The 21,315-nt window shown below is 46.0% G+C and overlaps 1 protein-coding gene across 1 annotated transcript in view; it reads left to right on the top strand.

Moving 5' to 3' along the window:
• The window catches only part of TCERG1L (transcription elongation regulator 1 like), a 40,725-nt gene extending 25,039 nt beyond the window's left edge, over nt 1-15,686 (top strand). The window contains exons 6-13 of the mRNA XM_030453464.1: nt 816-910; nt 1,823-1,911; nt 2,347-2,501; nt 6,065-6,134; nt 8,299-8,434; nt 11,394-11,483; nt 13,783-13,901; nt 15,530-15,686. Of these exons, the coding sequence (XP_030309324.1) occupies nt 816-910; nt 1,823-1,911; nt 2,347-2,501; nt 6,065-6,134; nt 8,299-8,434; nt 11,394-11,483; nt 13,783-13,901; nt 15,530-15,686 (911 nt within the window). The remainder of the gene's footprint in view (nt 1-815; nt 911-1,822; nt 1,912-2,346; nt 2,502-6,064; nt 6,135-8,298; nt 8,435-11,393; nt 11,484-13,782; nt 13,902-15,529) is intronic.
• The last annotated feature ends 5,629 nt before the right edge of the window (nt 15,687-21,315 follow it).

Below are 21,315 nucleotides of genomic sequence, written 5' to 3'. Positions count from 1 at the left end.
AATCCCCTCCTGAATTTTGCATGTGCAACAGTTTGTTTAAGTCTGCCAGCTGGCATTTATTTATTTGTGTTAATGCTTGCATAGCTAGGTAAATGTGTTTTCTTGTTCCCCAAGCATGTGTGCTTATGAATATACACAAATGAAAGATCTTGGCTACTTCTTAAACCAACATGATAATGGAGACTATAAAAGAATCAAAATTCTAACAATAATAAAAGCTTTTTTCCCCAGGGACTATATAAATAGTTAGAAAGAGAAAGAGGCAGAGCTGAGACTGTGTTTAGTGTCATTTCCCTATTAAAGGGAAGAACAAATCCCAGGTCAGTTAATCACTGTTCCCCAAGTCACTGCTCCATGTCAGTGTGTTGCTCCTCTCCTCTCCTGTTCCTGGGGGAGGGACTGAATCTGGGCAGCACTTGGTTCCATCAGCAGCTCATGGGCTCATTGCTGCTTCAGGGACTATTTCAGAGCATGAGCAGAAGAGTCAAGAGCTGGAAATGCCAAGAAATACCATGCTGCTCGGCAACATTGATGAGGAAACAAAAACCAACCAACCAAATAAAACCCAAAAAACTAAAACCAAACAAAAAACCCCATCCCCAAACAGTTCAAAGAATAGAAAGCTGTCTTTATGAATACATCTTACTGTGAAAATTACTTTTGTTCTTGTTGTTAGGTTTGTTTGTCCCAGCTGCTGCCTTTTGGGCTTTCCTTATTGTCCCTGCAGCAGCCCAGGGAGTGCTTTGGGGGTTGTTTTGCCAGTTTGGGTTTGTTGTATTCATTGCACACTAAAAATAAATCTCTTCCCCTTGCAGACAATGGCAAAGAACGGAGCAGACCCTCCTGCCCACCCACCCTGATTTTACACACAGAGAGGAAGGGTGTCCCTGTGGAGAGCCATGGCAATAAGGTCTGGGATGGTTTTTCTTCTAGAAACCTCTTTAAACCTTGTGGTGGTGGCTGGGACCTGTGGAGCTGGGGCTGGCCCTGCTCAGAGCAGGGTTTCCTCATGGATGTCCTGCTGCTTCTCACACCATCAGCCCCAGGGGCAAGGAGGGATTGGTTTTTTTCTGTCCCCCAACCCTCTTGGTGTTACTGACTGAGGATGCTGGGCACTTCTGTAGCCCTCCTTAGCAGATAATTGCAATTGAAATGAATGTAAAAGGAGAAGAAACGTCACGTGCTTCTTAGAGATGGGCAGCACTAAGTGTGTAACTTCATCAGCTTTTTCTAAAAAAGCTTGAATTATGATGTAAAGGAAAATTAATAACACTCCCAGCCTCTCTGCAAGGAATGGGAGTATCAGCTTCCTGCACAGCCTGTGCAGACTTGATGCAAAGGGCTAAAGCTAAAAGGGGGCACCCTTCACCCAAGGAGGGGACATCTGGGGCTGAGGAAGCAGCTGGGGGGGATGCTGGAGGCCCCCCTGGAGCAGGGATGTGTAGCTGGGGCTGCTGGAGCAGGACCTGAGCTGCTCTGCAGTTCATTTTCCTTTGGCACATTCCGCTCACACCGCTGTCTCCAGGCTCTCTCCAAGCCAAGGATGAAGACCTCTGGACATACACTTTATTACTTTTTAATTAAGAACGTGCTTCTCATGTTTTGGTGTCTCGTGGAGCCAGATCCCTGCCTTCCCCCCGTGCCTCCCCCCCAGCCCCATTCCCACCGCTCTGGGCTGTTCTCTGGGTTGCTGCTTGTCCATAAAGCTGCTGGTGGAACAGTGGCCCTGGGGTTAATCCACTTGGCATTAAGGAGAGTGATTTGTGTGGCACCAACAGGCTCTGCACCAGCTTTAATTGCTGGCTCCTCTCTCTCTCTCAAGGATCATTCCTTTAAGCTGATGAAGGAGGGTGACAGCGCGTCAAGCGGCAGCAAGCCGGTGGCATCCACCCCAGTGCCAGGATCCCCATGGTAAGCTGAGCCCATGGTCCCCAGGGCCCTGGCCCTTGCCCAGCACTCCCTGGTGGGCTGCTGGGAGGGGGAGATGTGCAGCCCTGGTGGGTTCATCCCCTCCTGGTCCTCTGGGTGATGCCCACCTGCTGCCAGGTCCTGCTTGCTGCCCTCAGCATCAGAATGTGCTGTCTGTGGTGAGCACCACAACATTCCTGTTGACCTGGTTGTTTCTCCCTTTCGTGATAGAATACTTCACCTGCTACAGGGTGTTTTTTTGGGGTGTTTGGACCATTTCTATGCCGTTTCATTGATATGGAGAGAGGTTCTGTACCCAAGGCATGGGCTGGCAGGGCCTGGGGTTGTCAGCCTGAGAAGGAGACTCACCCTGCGGGTGAATTTCTTGTTTCTGGGTGTACCTGGCATTATCTAAGCATAGTTTATCACTTGGAATAGGTGTGTAGTCTGGACTGGAGATGACCGGGTCTTCTTCTTCAACCCTACAATGCAGCTGTCAGTCTGGGAGAAGCCAGGGGACCTGAAGCACCGCGGTGACATCAATCGCATCATCGAGGATCCTCCTCACAAGCGCAAGCTGGAGGCTGCAGCAAGTAACTAAAGCCCTGGGATTATTTGCCTCTGCTTAAACTCGAGGAATGACCCTGGTCACTAAACACGTTGAGTGAAAGTAATTAGAAGGGGGTTCCTTTGGAGATTTGGTGTTGAAGTTGGGGTTTATTGTGAAATCCTGACTTCCACTGAGCTGGGGATGGAGTCTTCTCATTAGCAATGCAGACACAGGTGGCTTCTTGTACTGGGTGAATCTTGGGTGTACAAACCAGACCTCAGCAGATGCTGTCTTTATGTTTTATTGCCTTTCTTTCCAAGATGTACATTAGGAATGTGTTGGCAGCACATTATTCAGCTGTTAGGCAAAAGCAGATTCTCTGTAGTTAATCACTCCCCAACCAATGGTAAGAGGTGGGGTGAATCCCAGTAGTAAATCTCTAAAGAGTGGTAAAAGGTTTGGTGGAAACCTGGGTGCTTTCATCTCAACCTGACCCTGTCAGGCAGCTTCTAAACAGAAGTGTCAGATACACGGGTGCAAAAGAGAGTTGAAAGGACAGCTCTGGCCTTGCCCATCATCTGCAGTTTGTTTCCTGATGCTTTCCCTTTCCTTTCCTATGGAATGGTGTTGGTAAGACCTGCGGGTGCTGCAGGGCACCTGGGTGCCTGGCACTTGTCTGAAATGCTGCTTGGAACATCCAGTTCATGGATGTTCTGCTTTACAGCACTGTCACTGGAGACCCTTGCTCAGCCCACACGTGTCCTTTCCATAGAAAAATATGGAGAGGGGGGAAATAAGAGAGATTTTTGTCATTCCTTTAAAGTGTTTTACCTGATAACTAAACAGCTCCCAGGTCTCGGGGGGTGCCCTGCCCTTCACGCTCCAGCCATGGGGCCACAGGGATCCCTGGGCACAGCCCCCAGCCCAGCACCCCAAAAGAGGGGCTGGACACAGGGTGTGGAGCAGGGTGAGCTGTAATCAGGGTTGCTGTGTTCGCAGGAGGTCACTGAAGCAGAGCTGCAGAGACTGCAGCCCTTGTCATCACATACTGTCATTACACGGGCTGGAATTTATACCAGATGCTTGTACAGATACAATTTTTGTGTCTGGCTGGATTTACTTGGGCTGTATATCTGATCATTCCAAAGTGTGTATGATGAAGTTCAGTCTTGAAGAGAAAAACGTGGCATAAGTTTGTTGCAGGATATAGTGAAAGATCAATTAGTTACTGACAAGGGGGAATGATGGCCAACCAAGGGTCCTTGTTCATGGTCTATAGTTAGTTAATGAGAAGAGCCTGAAGTCATGGTTGATATGTGCCCCTTCAAAAATCTATGGGGTTTTTGCTGTGTGTTCCACCCTTTTTATTTATTGTCTTTAAGTACCACCAAGATTTGATTCATGCACCAGTCTTTATGACCATGGTTTTCATTGTTGCTAATAGTCTTCATCTTCTTTGATTTAATTGGGACTTGCAGTTGCTCAGTGTTGGAAATAGTCAGGTTATAATTAGTATATATTAGCTGCTGAGGTGAAAGAAGTTATTTGTTACCATTTCTCTTGGCTTGTAATCTCCAGTAAATAAATAACACAAATGAGCTGTGTGTTTGCAACAATGGCTGCCAAATTTGTTTAGCTTAGTTGCTGCTGCTGAGTTTTAATTGGAATTTTTAAATCAAAGGCACAAAAAAAGTTGGCAAGTGTAGTTACTCCCATGGAGCTGTAGGTTATCTGAGCATTGCTCAGCTGAAAGATCAAGTGCATTTGTAATTCAGGCAGAAATGAAAAATTACTCATTTGTCAATTTATCAATTACTCTGCCTCCACAAAGTATCAGTTCTTAGGGAGATTTATGGAGATGTTGTGGCTCTGCAGTAATGGGTTCCCAGCAGGCCAGCCCCTAGGATGGAGGAGCTGCAGCTGGACCAGCACCAGCCTGGTCCCACCCACGGGGATGTCACCCAGGATCAGGACCCTGACCCCAGCCAGGCACAGGCACAGAGATGGAGTTCCCAGGACTTGCACACATTCATTTTAGAACCCCAGCCTGCTTTGGGCTGCAAGGGACCTTAAAGACACCTCCCACAGCCCAGGTTGCTCCAAGCCTCATCCACTTGGGCTGAGACACTGCCAGGGATGGGGCAGCCACAGCTTCTCTGGGAAACCTGGCACAGGGGCTCAGCACCCTCACACCAAAGAATTTCTTCCCAATGTCTCACCTAAATCTCATCTCTGCCAGTTGAAACCCTTCCCCTCATCCCATCCCTCCAGGCCCTTGTCCCAAGTCCCTCCCCAGCTTTTCTGGAGCCCCTTCAGGCACTGGAAGGTGCTCTAAGGTCTCCCCATTGCAGCCTTCTCCTCTCTGAACACCCCCAACTCTCTCAGCCTGGCTCCAGAGCTGCTCCTGTGTGCAAAATCTTCTGGGCAGAGCTCTCTTTTTATCCCTGTTGCCATCACTCTACTGTCTCTGTACAGACAGACTGACCAAAGTAGCCCTATTTTCCCTCAAAGATTCCTTGAAGTATTTCTATCTTATTCCAACTGAGAAAAACAATCTTTACTCCTATTCCCCTACCTGCTAACTGGTTTGTTTGTCTGAGGATGTTTGGTTTTCAGCCAACTAAAAGAAAACTGACAGAAAATGCCATGTTGATTCCTACTTGGTATGATCCCAATTCAGACCCAGAATTTAATTTCCCCTGTCCCCACAAATATTTTGGACCCTTTAGCATTCAGACCAAAGTATGAATTCCCCAGCAATCATGGGGAAGCTCCCAGGCTTCTGTGTGACACATGGGTACCAGGACAAAGTTGCAAATCAGGTTTTTGCATCTGGCCAAGGGATTGACAAGGCTTTAACTCACCAGGTAACTGCTGGTGTTTCCTCTTTGTTCTGGAAAATGAGCCAGAACTCACAACATGGCTGGGATTAGCTGCATGATTTAATTAATCAGCACTGAGCTTGATAGCCCATCAGATCAGGGCAGTGATCTGCTTCATGATTTCATGGGAAGATGACTGCCAAAGGATGGAGCCTGTCAGGAGATGCTGTGCTCAGCTGCCTCCCCTTCTCAGACTCTTTGTAATCCTGCCCCGGGTCTGGTCCTGCGAGGGGATTCAGTGGGCACAGGACCAGACCTTGTGTTTCACCTCCTTCCCCATTTCCACTCTGGAAATCAGCATTGGATCTGCTTCTGTCCTAAAGAGAAATGGGCTGAGGAGGGAGGTTCTGGTGCCAGGACTGCAATAATTTTGCAGAAATGTCCTTGTAGCTGTGTTCTTAAGGGAAGGGAGGAAGGAGTGTCAGGTGAAGCAGTAACAAGATTTAAATCATGTCACAAATGAGCAGTGGACAATTTTGTTCACATCGTGAGTCATGAGGAGCTTTTCAGAATGAAAGTGATGGGGTTTATTGCAGTCTCTTTCATTTGGATGAAGGCGTTTCTGAGGACCTGATGAAATATGTTATTTTTAAAACACCCCTTGGAGAATGAGAAATAGTAAACACCTGAGCAGGGGCCAGAGGCAAGAAATGAAAAGTTAATCTGAGGAATTTGAATCCCCATTGATCTAGTTCAAGTCTAATAACTGTGTATTCCTTTTTAGCAGATAAATGTGTTAGCTCCTGTCCAGGGGATGAAAATGATGATCTTAGCATCAAGACTAAGAGAAACAAGTAAGTTCTAAAGTTTACTTATCTGTCCGTGGTGTTGGGAAGCCTGGGATGAATAAGTGCACAGAGAAATGCAGTTATTTTCTGCGCTGGGGGTAACTGCAGCAAAACATCCTGAGCAGCATCCCCAGGGCAGCCAATCCCCCCCAGCCTCCACCAGCCTCTGAATTATCTGTCTCTGGGCTTGTCTGAGTGATTCCCACCTCCTCTGGAACAGCTAAACCAGGCTGGCTGGGGCAGGGGTTATGCCCAAGGCACTGGATAAAAGCTTTCAGTCCATTGATGCCAGGCAGGGATGTGTTCAGTGGTGTCAGGGTTTCCAGGCTCAGGAATAGCTGGAGGTATTTCTGTTATTGTGCTGTTATTTGACCTTTATTGCCAGATGCACTTCAAATTCTCATGCAGGAACTGGCACAAAGCCAAGTGCCCAACAAGCAGCTCCCTCCCCCCTCTGCCAAAAGAGGAGGAGATGAAGTAAACACTTGTGAGTTTATAATTACCTTAAGGACATTTTATTCTCTTCAGCCAGTAACTGCACACAGCATCAGTTGCTCCTGTGGGCTGGCTGGCAGCAAGATGCTGGTTTGGGGCATTAATAAAATAAATGTGTAAAATCTCTGAATAATGTGCTATATTCTTGAGGGCTTCATGATGAGTGAGCACAACAAACTCATGTATTTTCCAAGGGAATGTATTGATGATGATTCTGTTCTCTTTTGTATTGCCATCCCTGTGCTCCTACATTGGGTAGTTCTTAGGATCTTGTGAAGATTTTTATGTAGATTTGTGTTATTATGAAGGAAGAATCAGATATTTTGAGTTCAGTGCTCAGACTACTTGAACATTTAATGCTTAGTATTAAATATGATGTTTTATATACACTATGTACTTCTACTGTTTACACAGCATTTACTATTTATGAATGGCATAATCATTTATATTTCGTATATTTATTTAGTAAAAGTATGTAAGAACACCCTCAGTGACATCAGTGGGTGTGACAGTGATGGGCAGTATTGTGCCCTGTGCTAGGGAAGGGATTCCTCTCTCTGACTGGATGAGAAAATGGGAAAATCTCCACTAATGCACAGAAATGGAATTCCAGCACTCCAGAAGCTTTTCCCCAGAACTCCAGAAAAATGCACTCATTGCAAGACTGCAGTGTCAGAGCAGTCTCAGGCTCACTGAGCTGTGCTGGAAGGTTGGGCAGTGGGAATAAGGAATATTTTCTCCTCTTTGCTGGGCTTCTGTGCCTTGCTCACTTGAAAGATGAATTATGATTTTGGGTTTTTCTGTCTCTGACTTTCTTTACACTCAAAAGGACACTGTTAGTTATGTGACCCAAAGTCATGAGACCTGAATAAGGACCATCTTTTTTATATACTTGCTTAACTTACCTTTTATTATTTTTATTTCCTTGCAGAAACTCTTTTTTAAAATTTTTTTCATATAGTTTTTTTTTCCCAAAGCAAACAGGTAAATCCAGTTCAAGCTGGGCAGACTGAGACCACCACAGAGCTGCCTGCAGAAGCTCTCTGTGTGTGCTAGAATTTGGGTCGGGCTTTTTGCAGACCAGGTCACAGAATGAAAGTTGCTGTGACAGTGTAGAAGCTTCTGTCATGCTGTGAGGTACCCCTGAAACCACCAGGGATGCAGCACTGTTTGGGGATAAATGCAGGTGAAATGTAATTATCTGTAGAAGGAAGGCAATACCCTGAGGCTCACGTTGCACTCTCTGATTTGTTTGCTTGGAGATCAGAAAGTGTTTTCCTGTGGACATCTCAAACCAAGCGTTGTTCCCTTGTGATGGGAATTGTATGGGTAGGAAGTGCAGTTGTGCCATAGGAGGCTGGAAAGCAATCACCTTACTCCTCATCCTCACTGGAGCCTCTGGATGCTCCTGATCTTCCCTAAAAGTTTTAGTTTGTACAAAGCACTAAGTGACAGCAGCAGGGATCCAGAGCAGAGTCTGATTCCAAGTGTGAGTTGAAAAACTCCTCTGAAGTGCCAGTGCTGGACATCCCTGAGCTGGAGCCCTGGGGCTGGGTCAGAGCTGAGGCTCCGGGTCACAGCAGCACCAGGAGAGGTCCTGCTGGCCTGGAGAGGGCTAAAAATCCCCTCCTGAGCTGACAATTATTCAACTGTTTTCTCTCTTGCCTTGTTAAAGAACAGAAGATGGCCAAGCTGCTGAGCAGGGGAAGGCTGAAGAGGAGGAGAAAGCTGAGGAGGCAGCAGCAGGGCAGGGCTCAGCTCCCCTGGAGGAACGCATCACACGCTTCCGAGACATGCTGCTGGAGAGAGGGGTGAGGGACACAGCCCTGGCACTGCGGGGACACCAGGGACACAGCCCTGGCACTGCAGGGACACCAGGGACACAGCCCTGGCACTGCGGGGACACCAGGGACACAGCCCTGGCACTGCGGGGACACCAGGGACACCTCAGGGATGGCTTCACAGCCACCACTCCTCAGGCAAATGGAGAATTTTTGGGAGGGGGGCTCTGCCCAGTAACTGGTGGTTGTGTGGTACCTTACTGTGACATTCCCTGGGACATCACCCACTCCAGGGTGGACTGGAAGAACTGAGAGCCCTTTGCAGGTGCAGATCCAAAGAAAGTCCCCATGGACAGCCCCAGATATAACCAGAGGTGGTGGCTCCTCCAGCACTGCTGCCCAGAGCCTGGGGACAGCAACCAGCTCTGGTGCTGCCCAGAGCCCAGGGCTCTTCATGGAACACTGAGCAAAGGGTGGAAGTTGTGTCCTCCAGGGCCAGGCTCACAGAGAGCCCTGGCAGGATCTTGCTTTGCTTTTGGCATGGCAGAGGTCTCAGCAGGCAAACCCCAGTGCTCCCAGCAGTGGCAGCCAGTTCACTGACCACTGACCATCCCAATCCAACCACCCTGCTGGGAGAGGATGTTTGGGTGTCTCAGGAGGGTTTAGAAAACCTGGACCTTCCCAGATGTCCTTGGCCTCCCTTGAGAAGAGCCCCAGAGACTGTGGGGCAGGAGCTTTGGGCTGGATGGGGACAAGAAGAGGTGACCATAATCAGGCTGAGAGAGCATCCAGAGCACCCCATCCCCAGGCCAGCACAGAGCTGCTGGTGCAGAGCTGGTACTGGTTAGGGGAGGGCTCAGAGCTGTTGTGGCCATCTTGCCATGAGCTCAGCAAGGGAATGGGTCTACAAATGGAGCATAAATTCAATTACCAGATAAAACCCATCAGCACTGTGAGCCTCCAGGCCAACGGTGACAAACGAGCTACAGATCACATGAGAGCATCCAGTGACTGGTTCTGCACACTCATTTTTGGTTTTGTTTTGAAACCTGAGCTGGGTTGATCATGCAGAGGCTACCATCAATATGAGGAATTTGGGATACCATTATTTATCCACAGAAAATCACCTCCCCAAAAGCTCTCCTCCCACTGTCCCCTCTTCCAGAGGACTGGTGGTCAATAAGCACGCCAGCTCCAGGTCCTAATCCTGCCAGTATAACTGGGGCTACACTGGAGCAGTCTATGCAGGTTTCATACCTCCTTCCCAGGCTCTGCAAATATGTATTCTGCAGAAGTTCCTGTAATTTCTGTGAAGAAAAAAAAACAACAAGGTGTCTGTTGTTAGGCAGTAAAGCCTAGAAAATTTATCACAAGTAATCAGCAAGCTTTAAAGGTAGATAATTAGAGCTTCAGAGCTCAACAGTAAATTATCTCTGTGCCAGACCTCCTTTATTAATACTTTTTGTTATTTATGCTTAACAAATGCAGAAGTGCCATAAATGAATCCTAGTTGAAGACTTTTGCTGGCGTAGTCTAAGCCAGGGGGCAATAAGTCAAAATCTGAAAGTATTGGGGATGTTCTATAATAGGATTCCTCAAGTGTTCTCAGTGCAGGAGTCAGACCTGCTCATAAAAATAAGGAATTCAGGAAATTTACTGTTTGGTTGTGCTGTTGGTTAAAAATGTAGAGATAATAGGGTGCTTTGCTTTCTCCCTGAGCATTGTTTAAATGTCCAGACGAGCCTCTGGTTGGCATTGCTTGAAGAGCAGGGAGGCCATTAGGGGGACTTTAAACTGATGACTTAATTAACATCTCCTGCCATCGTGTCATAATGTTGTTATTTCCCAAGCAGTTACTTGGTGGCATTAGAAAGAGCTTGAACTAGATGGAGTTTTTCAGCATAGATCTGAACCTTCCTGCCCAAATTATATCAGTATAAGAATATTTATTGTAACATTTTAGAAATAGACACACAGAGACATCCCTGAGCTTCCAGTGCAAACCACTCTAAAAGGAAACCCAGTCACAGAATCAGCCCGGACTGGTTTGGATTGGAAGGGACATTGAAGATCATCCAGTCCCAACCCACTTTGCATCAGCAGAGCTTTCCCCTTTGATTTTTAATTACTCTTTTTTAATTATACTTCACATACTTTTTTTTTTTTTTTTTTTTTAGTGAATTTACTCTTCTTTGTAATTAGATGGTGTGATTAGAATGTTTTATGTCACTCTGGAGTTTTCTGTGACAAAGTAATTAACGATGATGCTGGAGCAGGATCAGGCTGGGGAGTTCAGCCCTGTGCTCCTGGACTGTCCTGGGCAAAGGGACCTGCTGAGGTTTGTGGTGGTCCCTACAGCCCCCCGGCTGTGCAGAGGTTCCAGGGCAGGCTGAAGAACAGGACATTCTCCCATGGAGTGGCTTTGGGGCTGGGCTGGGCTCTCTGGAGAGCTGGGGACAGTGGGGAAAAGGGGAGCCTGGGGATGGAGATGTGGCAGCTGTGCTCCTGGGGGAAAACTGCACCTTTCCTGCTAACACCCAAACACCTGATCTTTTTGGAGGTGTTCACTGTCAGTTGTTCAGCGTGCACACCCACTGACACCCTTGTTTGTGGTATAATTTAAGTTCTGGAGGGAAGGGGAGTTAAAGCTGAGATAATTACTTGAATGGAAATGGATGCTTCTGTTGTGCAAAGGGGGTAATAAACTGACACTTTTCTCTCTGCTACACATTCTTCCCATCCAAACCACTGAACGAGCACCTCCCAGACCCTTGCTGAAATGTCCTAGAGCAATGCAATCCTAACGGTGTGGGGGAGACCAGAGAACATTGCCAGAAAGAGATTGAAATTCAGCTTCCAGCCACTCCGAGGCATCCTTCAGAGGGCTCATTAGCTTTCTGAACTACTCCTTCGCTTCACCTTGGAACATTTTCTTCCTTCACATCCTTATTAAAATTCCTTAATGCAACTGTGTTTGTGTACTTCGCAGGTTTCAGCATTTTCTACGTGGGAGAAAGAGCTGCACAAAATAGTGTTTGATCCACGCTACCTTCTGCTGAACTCCGAGGAACGCAAGCAGGTGAGGGGAACCCCAGCTGGCAGCCCCCAGCTCCCCCTGACAGCAGAGCCATTACCTTGATGGGGTAAAGAGAATGGCATAAAATTAAAATTCCTTTTTAAAGTTTGTCAGGGAGGCTCCTGGTGTAGGTTCTGCTGGGGAGAAGGTGCTGCCTCCTTTAAAAAAGGAGCCGTGAAGAGTCTGGGGTTGTAGGAACAGCTCCTGCCCAGCCTGGGGAGCTGGGGCAGGGAGGGAAATGGCCACAGGGTAAACGTTTTCACTCTCAATTATTTAAATATTGTGGGGACTGCTTCATTTTTATGACTTAAAATATATTTTAGGAGTTTGGTGGCATTTGCTGCTGTATTGGGCACACATGGCTGGGGCAGGGTGGCTGTTGGAAAGGGGTCCCTTGTCCTGGCAAGTTGCAAGGGGAAGGGGGATTTTTGCTGCCTCATTTTTGGGGGGCATTAATTAGCACTAAGGATCTAAAAGGACCTCAGGATGATTCTGTAGTTACTTCTCCTCCTTGCCAGTCTTCTGCCATGCTGGAGAAGGAAAGATTTTGAATATGAAATTGTCCATTTTTTTAAATAAACATGATGAAAAATGTCCTTATTCCTATTCCATTGCACTGGGGCCCATATTATCTTGTGGCTCTCCAGAGAGCTTCCTGGAGGTATTTACTGAGGGACAGAGCACATACATCTTCATTTACTCCCTTTCCAATATTCTCTCTCCTAAGAAAAAAAGCGAAATACAATAATAATGAAATATGGGAAGGGAAATGTAAGAGAAACTGCTGGAATGGGAAATACTTCTAGTCAAGGGACTAAGCAGGGAGTTTTGTGTTTATTTCAGGGAATCAGTAAGGATGAAACCCAGACCTTGATGAGTCAATCAAAATGATGTATTCTTTCATTTTATCATGACTACATCAGGAACACACATAATGTGTTTGCAGCACTGCTGTGGTGAACTTCATCTGTGGGGTTTATTTAATGCTCAGTGAAAGGGTGATGAGGAACAAGTCACTGGCTGTCCTGTAGTCATGGAGAGGTTGGCTCTGCAGATGGTGGGAACTCAGAGTAAGAGCTGGAGGGGAAGACTTGCTCCTAAAGGTTTTCTCTGCACATCAGAGTTAAGACCCAGTAAGCCTGGGAGCAGATGCCAAGGGTGTAATGGAATTTAGATGCTACACTTGGAGGTAAAACTTGGGGCTGTTGGTCAGGGAGCAGTGCCAGTCAGTCAGACCCCATTTTCCTCCCAAGAAGCTGTTGAAGAAGGAAGCTAAACTTATACCAGGTGCCTGATTTGGTGAAACAGGTTCTGGAAGTGCAGCTCTGCTGCTGCTGGGTGTCCTCACCCTGCCCAGGAACCCCAGGACCTGCTCTGGAGGTGAGGTTTGCCCCCTCACTCACTGCTATTTCCCAAGGAGTTATTGAAGGCTGGAAGGGGCTGCTATGTTTAAGCAAGGACCAGTGAAGGGTAAAGGAGCAACTGTATGAAAATAATGAGGTATCTGCTAATTTTGATTTATTACCTCCATAGTCACTTCACTGGTACCAGGAAGGAGAGCAATAACAGTGTCACCTACTTTGCTTGTTCCCTTTGTTCCATCTCCTCTGACACCCACTTTATGCAGTTGAAAACAGAATAATATATTCAGATTTACCAGATTTTTGATGCTGCTTCTCTCATGGCCATTTTTTGGTAGCATTTTTCCAGTGCTACTTCCCCATACCACCCTAAATACCAGTTGTGATCTGGTTACTTTCATGAGAGTTGCACCTGCACATCCTCCTGGCTGATGAGAAAGCAGCTCTAGTAATCATATTTAATGTGTGTAATTTGTGGTGGAAAGGGTGGGGAATGTGAGGAGGTAATAGCATTTGGAGGAGCAGCTCCTTTTGTTCAGTGACTTCGTGTGCCACACTTTTTGGAGCATGAAACAAGCAGGGCCAGATTTTTGGTACTGGAAATGTGATTAAAGCAGCTGGCAGAATTTTGTGACAAAGTGAAACTCATAACTTAAGCCACAGAAATAGGAGGGAGACACTGAAGTCAGGAAATCTGGATTTATGTTGCACTTGATGTTTGAATGAAGATGCTATCTGTCCAACTTACCCCTTCTTCCAGCTCCTTATTGTGTGAGAACATCCATCAGTGCCAGGGGAAGCTGCTGAGCTGGGTGCCAGGCAGCCAGCACTGAGGGCAGATAAGACCTGTGGGCTGGAAGATTGACAGCCCTTTGATCAAGCATAAATACCATAAAGGCTTTGTTAATAAATGCAGTATCTTGTTTCCCTTTCTTGGAAAGATATTTGAACAGTTTGTCAAGACCAGGATCAGAGAAGAATACAAAGAAAAGAAAAATAAGTTGTTGTTAGCCAAAGAAGAATTCAAAAAGCTCCTTGAAGAATCCAAGTTATCGCCCAGGTATGGCTTTACCTCCTGGAGATTGGTTCTGATAAGATTTGCCATTCAGCCTCTGCTTATCAGCCCAGGGATGCTGTAACACTGAGCTCCTTGCAGCAGCTTGTGCACCAGTGCTGCCCCCGGGCTTCTTCCCAAAGCTTTTGCAATATTTTGTTGTATTACTGGGAAAGGGGACATGCCATCTTTATCCTTGTTCCCATCTCTCTCTCTCTCTGTCATCAAGTGTAATATTTTGCATAGCACATCTGATTTATAAGGACAACTGTGAAGTCAGACCATAGGACACAGACACTCGTATATACCAGGTGTGTAAAATCAGTACCTGGATGGTAAATCTCATTTATATCAGGCACAGAGGTGTAACTAGTGAAAAGAATGTGTCTAGGTTTGGGCTTTGGTAGAAAAGAAATATAATTTAACAAAGTTAGTATTGCTGCCACATCACTAAATTAAAATAAAGCATGTAATGCTATAATTTATTTTTCCACATTGATTTTTAAGCAATGGATTCAAAGCTGCATAGTGGTGAATGCAGTGCTTAGGTTGGCACTTGCTCATTTATATTTTATATGAAAACAAAGAGATGTACACATTTTAAGACTGGTTAAGTTGTTGGAACTAAGAAATTACAGTTTTCTCCACTAAACTGTGCAGGTAATACATACCTGTCTAGACACAGAGGAACAAACAGCACATCAGCCTCCAGGGAAGTGGTAATTACAAAGAGGTTTTTTTTTTTTTTTTTTAAATAAATATTCATATAGATTGAATATTCATGGATAAAGTAGCAGCTTGATGCAGGTCCCAGCAGGGCTGTGTTCAAGCCTGTGAGGGAAAACTCACGTTGAGTGATGTGAGGGCAGAGAATCAGCATCACCTCCCCCAGCAGGCACCACCCTGGTGCTGGGAAGGGCTGGACCCCAGGCTGAGGTCCCAGGAGAGACCCTGGGGGGCAGCAGCCCTGTGCCCATCACCTGCAGCTGTAATTCATTTGTGGCTCCTTTTAGGAAAGATGAAACCAGGGTGGTCACCCATCAGGGGCTGTGTGCTCAAGGGGTAGTAGTACAGGGGTAGTTGTGTGGTTAGTAGTACTGTTAGTATGGTTAGTAGCACTGTTAGTTGTGTGGTTAGTAGCATGGTTACTAGTACAGTTATTAGCACTGTTAGTTGTGTGGTTAGTAGTACTGTTAGTAGTATGGATAGTAGCACTGTTAGTAGCACTGTTGGCAGTACAACTAATAGCAGTTTTAGCAGTACATTAGTAAGTACAGTTATTAGTGTGACAGTCAAAAGGCATTAATTTGCAATTAGCCACAGTTCTGGGTTTCTGCTCAATTCTAGGCTCATTATTGAAGCTTTGTCCATCAGTCCCAGAGGGCACAGAGTAAAAGCCCATCAGGAACTATGTCAGTGACTCGTTCACAGCTGTCCTGGCAGCCTCCACCCTGAGTTCTCACTCAGAACAGGGAGGGTTTGGCTCTCCTGGGCTGCCCTCATCCTCCTGTCGGACATTCATTCCCCCCCACACCCGTTTTTAGTGCCTCTGGGAGCAGCCAAGTGCAATCCAGGGGGAAGAGAGAGCCCAGGTGTGTCCTGGCACAGCTTTGTCACCTCTCTCCTTTCTGCAGAACCACGTTCAAGGAATTCGCAGAGAAATACGGACGGGACCAGCGGTTCCGCCTGGTGCAGAAGAAGAAGGACCAAGAGCATTTCTTCAATCAGTTCATACTTGTTCTTAAAAAGAGGGACAAGGAAAACAGGATAAGGCTACGGAAGATGAGATAAGACCTCCTGGAACTGGCAATAAGTCCCCAGGTCTGTGCCGTGACTGCGGTCAGGAGCTGAAGCGAAGGCTGAAGCCTGTGGGGTTTTAAACTTCCCACAGCTTGAGGAGGAAGTGGAAATCCTGGGAAAAACTTTATCTAAATGGAGTTTATTGACCATGTGTTGAATTTGTGGAGGTTGTTCTGCAGGAATCTGAAGGATATTTTGTTCTCAAAGAATTAATGTTTCATATTGAAGCTCTCTTTTGTACAACATCCAGAGTTTGATGCATTTCTAATTTCCATGATATGTCAATCCCTTAATTGTTTTAATTATGCAAATCACTTGTAATATACACAAATTATGAATCCAGTGCAGATTTGTAATTAAGCAGAAGCAGATGCCATCCATAACAATCTCAAGATATTTTCATCATTTAGGGGAATTATCTAAAACAATCTTTGGGCAACTTTATGCATTAACATGAAGTGTTTGGAGTCTGGTGGCAGGAACCCATAACCCCTGCTCATACATCTCTGTCCAGTTCTCTGAGTAGTAGTAATAAGGTATTAATCGTTAATCCAGTGAAGAGTGTGGAAATCTTGGCATTTGTTCCATAGGAAAACTCAGCGTTTCAGAAGTGGCTTTCTCCTCGCCGTGGATGGTGCTTTGGGGCCACAGCTCCACTCCTCCCTCCCAGTTCCTGAGAGAAGTTCTCCTCTAAAACCATCACAGTGTGATTCCAGTTACGTTCCTGTACGTGAAAAGTCTGCATGAGATTTTTCTCATCATATTTGTATAAATAAATATTTAATTTTTTTAATTAATAAATATTTTAAGCCAAATTCCCAGGGTTGGGGTTTTTTTTTTTTTTTTACATTTCTCAACTTTTTGAAACACTGGGTTAAAATAGTGCAGGTCCTGTGGGTTTTACTTGAGAGGTACAAAAGCAGAGAGAGCTCCTGATTTGTGTGCAAATTCCACTAACACCAACTGGAGTTCTGAGCATACCAAGGGCAAAATCACTGCTGTGGCTTCAAAGGCAGGAGGATACCAGAGCTGGAGAGAAGCAGCACAGCTCTGCTGAACATCAGGATGCTCCTTCCTTCATGCTGCAGGAAAGACACACTCCCCTCTGTCTGGGATCATCATCATCTTCTCAGCTGACCTAATTTTTAAGGTATTACTCATTAGATTTATAGATTTCTATTTGGTAGGAGTCATGTTGTTTTTTCCCCACCTTAATGGTGATTTGTCTTCATTTGTGTGCTGGATATTTTTTATAATCAAGGAGATGAAAGGCGTTTTCTGATGCTTGGGGAAAACGAAAAAGTAATACAGAATAATCCAAAGAAGAGCACTTAAAGTGTGCTTCAGAAACAAAAACTAAACAAACAAACAAATATGCCAAAGCAGAATCTTCAACAAGACTTTGAATAAGTGTGGTCTGCTTTATCCTTATAGGATGAAGAAAATCTTTGGAAGGTTTTAGAGTACCAAGGAAAGGCAATGGAATCAGCAGCAAGGGACAGGGCTGGAAATGAGTCTGGGATGTGGGCAGCAGGGCTGAGGTGAAACCCCCCCAGCAACAACCTCCAGCACTGCTGAAAATTGGATTTCTTAGGACCAGAAAATCTGTTATCAAAGCAGAAAGCTTTTGCCTCTGCACCCTTTTTACTGCTGTTCTGCACTGAACCAGATCCTGCTCTCTGTTCAAAGAGTTGTGCAGATTAAACTGGGAACATTTAGAGGATTAGAAGGAGTCCCCAGCAGCCCTAAGGCATCCCCAGCCTGGCAGGAGGGATTGTTCCCAGCTGAGGTCTCAGGTGCCTGTGATCCCCCTGCTTGGCTGGTTTGATGCCCTCAACCTGCAGAATCAGAGTTCAGAGCTGCTCTGGGAGCTCCCGGGGCTGTGCTTGGGCTCCATTTCCCTGGAATTCCCTGTGCCTTTCCTGCCCTTCCTCCGTGGAGCCTTCCCTGCCTCCAGCTGGACTCTCCCTTGTTCTCCTGGGATGCTCCCTGGTTTCTCCCTCCTCTGCTGCCCAGGTGGGTGCCCGGGGGCTCTGGGTTGGAAGTCCTGAAGCTGGGATTTAGAGCCAGGCTGGAGGGAAAGGGGCTGCCAAAGGCTGGAGCTTGCTGCACGTTGGCTTCACATGCCAATAAAATACTAATAATCACTTGGCTTGATTTATGCTCTTTCAGGAGTAATTTGGTTTTTTTATATCCTTGGCAGGATTGGATTTGGCTAAAAGTGAGACAAATAGGAGGAAAAAACAAATGTGATAAACTTTACAGGTTTTTTTTTTTTTTTTTTCTTTACAAAAAATGAGAAGTGCTTTATGAATAAATTCTCAGCAATTTGTGCAACAAGAAAATATCCAAAAGACTGTTGCTGGCAAGTTCTGTAGGGTTTGCTTGGGGTTGTTCTCTGCTTTTTGACCTCCTAGCAAGTCTTAGCTTCTTGTGGGGTAGGAGCTTAGTGGTGCAACAGTGGTTCAAGTAACTTTGTTTCCCTTCTCAAAGTAGTTTGTGGTTTGTTTGTTTTTTTGTGGGTTTTTTGAGTCTTCCTATTTTGATTTTCTTCACTTGGCTTTACTTTGGTAAATATTGCTTTCATCCCATTCCTCGGGGAACACGTTTCTATATTGCTGTGATCATTGTTGGGAGAGCTAATCTCTAGCATAAATGAAGAGAAGTCAGAGAAATGAAAACAAATGATGGCAATGTTCCCAAGAGACCGTGAATTTACTTTTCTAGATTCACAGCAAGATGCTTTGGGTTTGCTTCTGTGAGCAATTTAACTTGATTTATCCTCCCAGCCGTCAATGAAATATCTATATATTGTATTTCTGCAGCAGTGGCTGTGACACCCCAGACTCTTGTCTCTCCACATGCTTTTCATAATGAACACTTCTGGCAAGTTTGCTTGTGGCAGGGTGGTTGTGGAACCAGACAGGTTTTCAAGGTTTTCTTCCATTTGCTTGTCCTGAAGTTGTTACGTTTAATAATCTCTGTGCTGGGAAGGAAACAGGGCAGGAAACACAAACCAAGTGGGAGTGAGTTTCTGCAGAGGGTCCGAGGCTGCTGTAGAGTTTGTGGAGTTTCCCTGAGATCATAAACTGGGTATCAGTCTGCTCCTGCCTGAGTGCCTCAGAGTTTATCAAAATTGCAATAAACTGGACTTTTTTTTTGTCCTTAAGCATTCTATAGTGGGCATGGGGGGAGATGTGAGTGCTGAGCCCTGCAGGTGTCTGGGGTTTTGGTGGTTCTGGTGGGTGTTGGCCTGGTTTTCAGGGGACAAGGTAAAACATGTGGCTGTGTAAATGCAAGGGGCTGCTGGATGGGAACCCAGGTCTGGAGTGTGGGCAAGAGGCCATGGGATGCTGGCTGGGCTGTGGACACAGGACATTGAGAGCTGGGGGGTTAAATTTTCCTGATAACCTGAAATGAACGTGCAGGTACAGAGCTTTGTGATGTTCCTGCCAACATCAGAGTCAGACTTTGCCTCTTGGTTTGTAGCTGCTCAGATCTGGAAAATGGCAAAGACATCAGGGACTGTGGCTTCACTTCTTTCTTCTACATCTCACCTCCTGCAGAGAGCCTGGTTCCTTCCCAGGCTCTACTCCCTTTTGTGCTGACAGTATTTATTTTTTTCTGATTTCCAGTCCAAACACAGCCATAGAAAACACCCAACAATGGTTCTTCCCCTCCTTTAGGGGCCCTTTGTGTGCTGGCAGGAGGTGCTCCAGTGCCCCATCCCTCCCCCAGGCTGTGCTGGTCAAACTCCCAGCTTTGCAGTTCTCTCCAGGCTTTTCCTTGCACCACTTCTTATCCGTGGAGGTTTTTGCAGTGATCACAGCACAATCATATGCAGGTACAGACAGGAGGTAAAATGAAGCTTTTCATGTTTCTGCTTGATGGTCACCTTAGTTTCAGCACCAATTAATCCCCAGGTGCCTGATCTCAGTTTTTATTGTTAAAGCTTTCCCAGGGCTATTCATCCCACCTGCCAGGTTATCACTTTCTGCCTTTTAACCAGGGCTGGGGGAGGCCATGTAAACCCTGCCATGGAGCCTGGACTTCCACCTCCTGCCCATCTCCCTTGTTCTGCCCCGGATCTCCCTGGTTCTTCTGGTTCTTCCCACCACTCCTGCACCAGCCCCTCCACCTCTGCACCCTTCCCAACATGGACTCAATCCTCCTCATCTTCTGCAGCCCAGGCTCATGCCTGCAAATTGCTAAAAAAAATAAAAATAAAAATAAAAATTTAAACCCCTCAGTGCTCTGCCCCAGTCCAGCTCTGGAGCTGGGAGCTGCTCCCCTGGCTTTGTTCTCCATCCTTCTGAGCCTCCTGCTGCTTCTGCTCCTTAAGGCTCTCTGGATTCTGTTCCTATCAAAAGCCTGTGGGGTTGCTTACAACTCATTTCTGATCTATTGTATTTCCATGCTCGGGTATTCAGCAGGGTTTGTCTTTGGGGAACAAAATGAAGGATTTTTGATTTATTTTATTTATTTTTTTTAGACTGCAGTTAGACAGCTGTTCTCCACTGAAGATCACAGCACATCCCCCTTTTCTTCTCTTTCTGTTTATAAGACTGAATAATTTGTCAAGATATATCACAGTGTCTTCTCTAGTTGATCTTTTCTGAGTTGGCTTCTGATAAAAAAAGGTATGGGCTTGCTTTGCTGATTCAGCCTGTGTTTCATAGGCTGGCTCTGAGCTTGTTATTTCTCTAGAGAGAAGAAATATCTGTCCTTGGGAGTTCTCATTCTGGCTTGAGACACAAATTTCAAACATCTTGTGGCTGAGTTGAAGAGTCTCTACTCCAGCTGCTTCCACAGGAGCTGCTGTGCTGTAAGGACCAGACTCCATCTCTCTACATTAATTTTTTTTCACATTTACCCATTGGAATCTGTTTGTCTTCAGCTATCATCAGCTGGGAAACAACCCCCTTCAGAATTCCCCAACCAAATGGGGTTTTCCTCCTATATTAGTAGAGCTTTTGTGCAGTTCCCAGTGTTTATCAGCCCTGTTCTTATCCCCATCTTCTGTCAGGAATTTTATATTCTGTGTTCAGCCAGAGCAGCTCCCCTGTTACATCCCTTCTGCTGGTGCTTTCATGGCAGCAGGCAGCTGGGGGGAGGTTTAGATTCCAACACCCTTCTTCCTGACAGGAGAACCTCCACTCCCCCCTCCTCGGGCTGCTGCAGTGTCTCCTCCTCAAACACAACAAAATAAAAGGGCTTCAAGGGGCACGGCTTGGAGGCTTCATTCTTCATCACCTCCAGGCTCCACCTGGGGAAGCAAAATGTCTTGTTAATATGTATTCCTCCTTTTCCTAGGCTGCAGAGGAAAGCCTTTCCCTGGCATCTCAGGAAGGCAGCGTTCCTGCCTGCAACAAGCACTGCATGAAAAACAAAAATAAATTTGACTTTAAAGAGCATTTTTAATAACGAGTGTCTCCATCTGAAAGGGCTGTGATTGCAGGCAGGGTAGGCTGAGGCTTTCAAGGCCTCTGTTTTGTTTGTATAAGAAATAATTTTCCCTAAGATGTGTTGTTTTGTTTTTTGGGTTTTTCCTCCTAAAAGAATAAGACCTAAATTTAATAATTCAAACATTACCAGCAAGAGCCTGGAGTGTCTAACCTGC

The sequence above is a fragment of the Calypte anna genome, chromosome 6, assembly GCF_003957555.1.
Source record: "Calypte anna isolate BGI_N300 chromosome 6, bCalAnn1_v1.p, whole genome shotgun sequence".
Lineage (NCBI taxonomy): Eukaryota > Metazoa > Chordata > Aves > Apodiformes > Trochilidae > Calypte > Calypte anna.
This window is presented reverse-complemented; position numbering and strand designations above follow the sequence as displayed.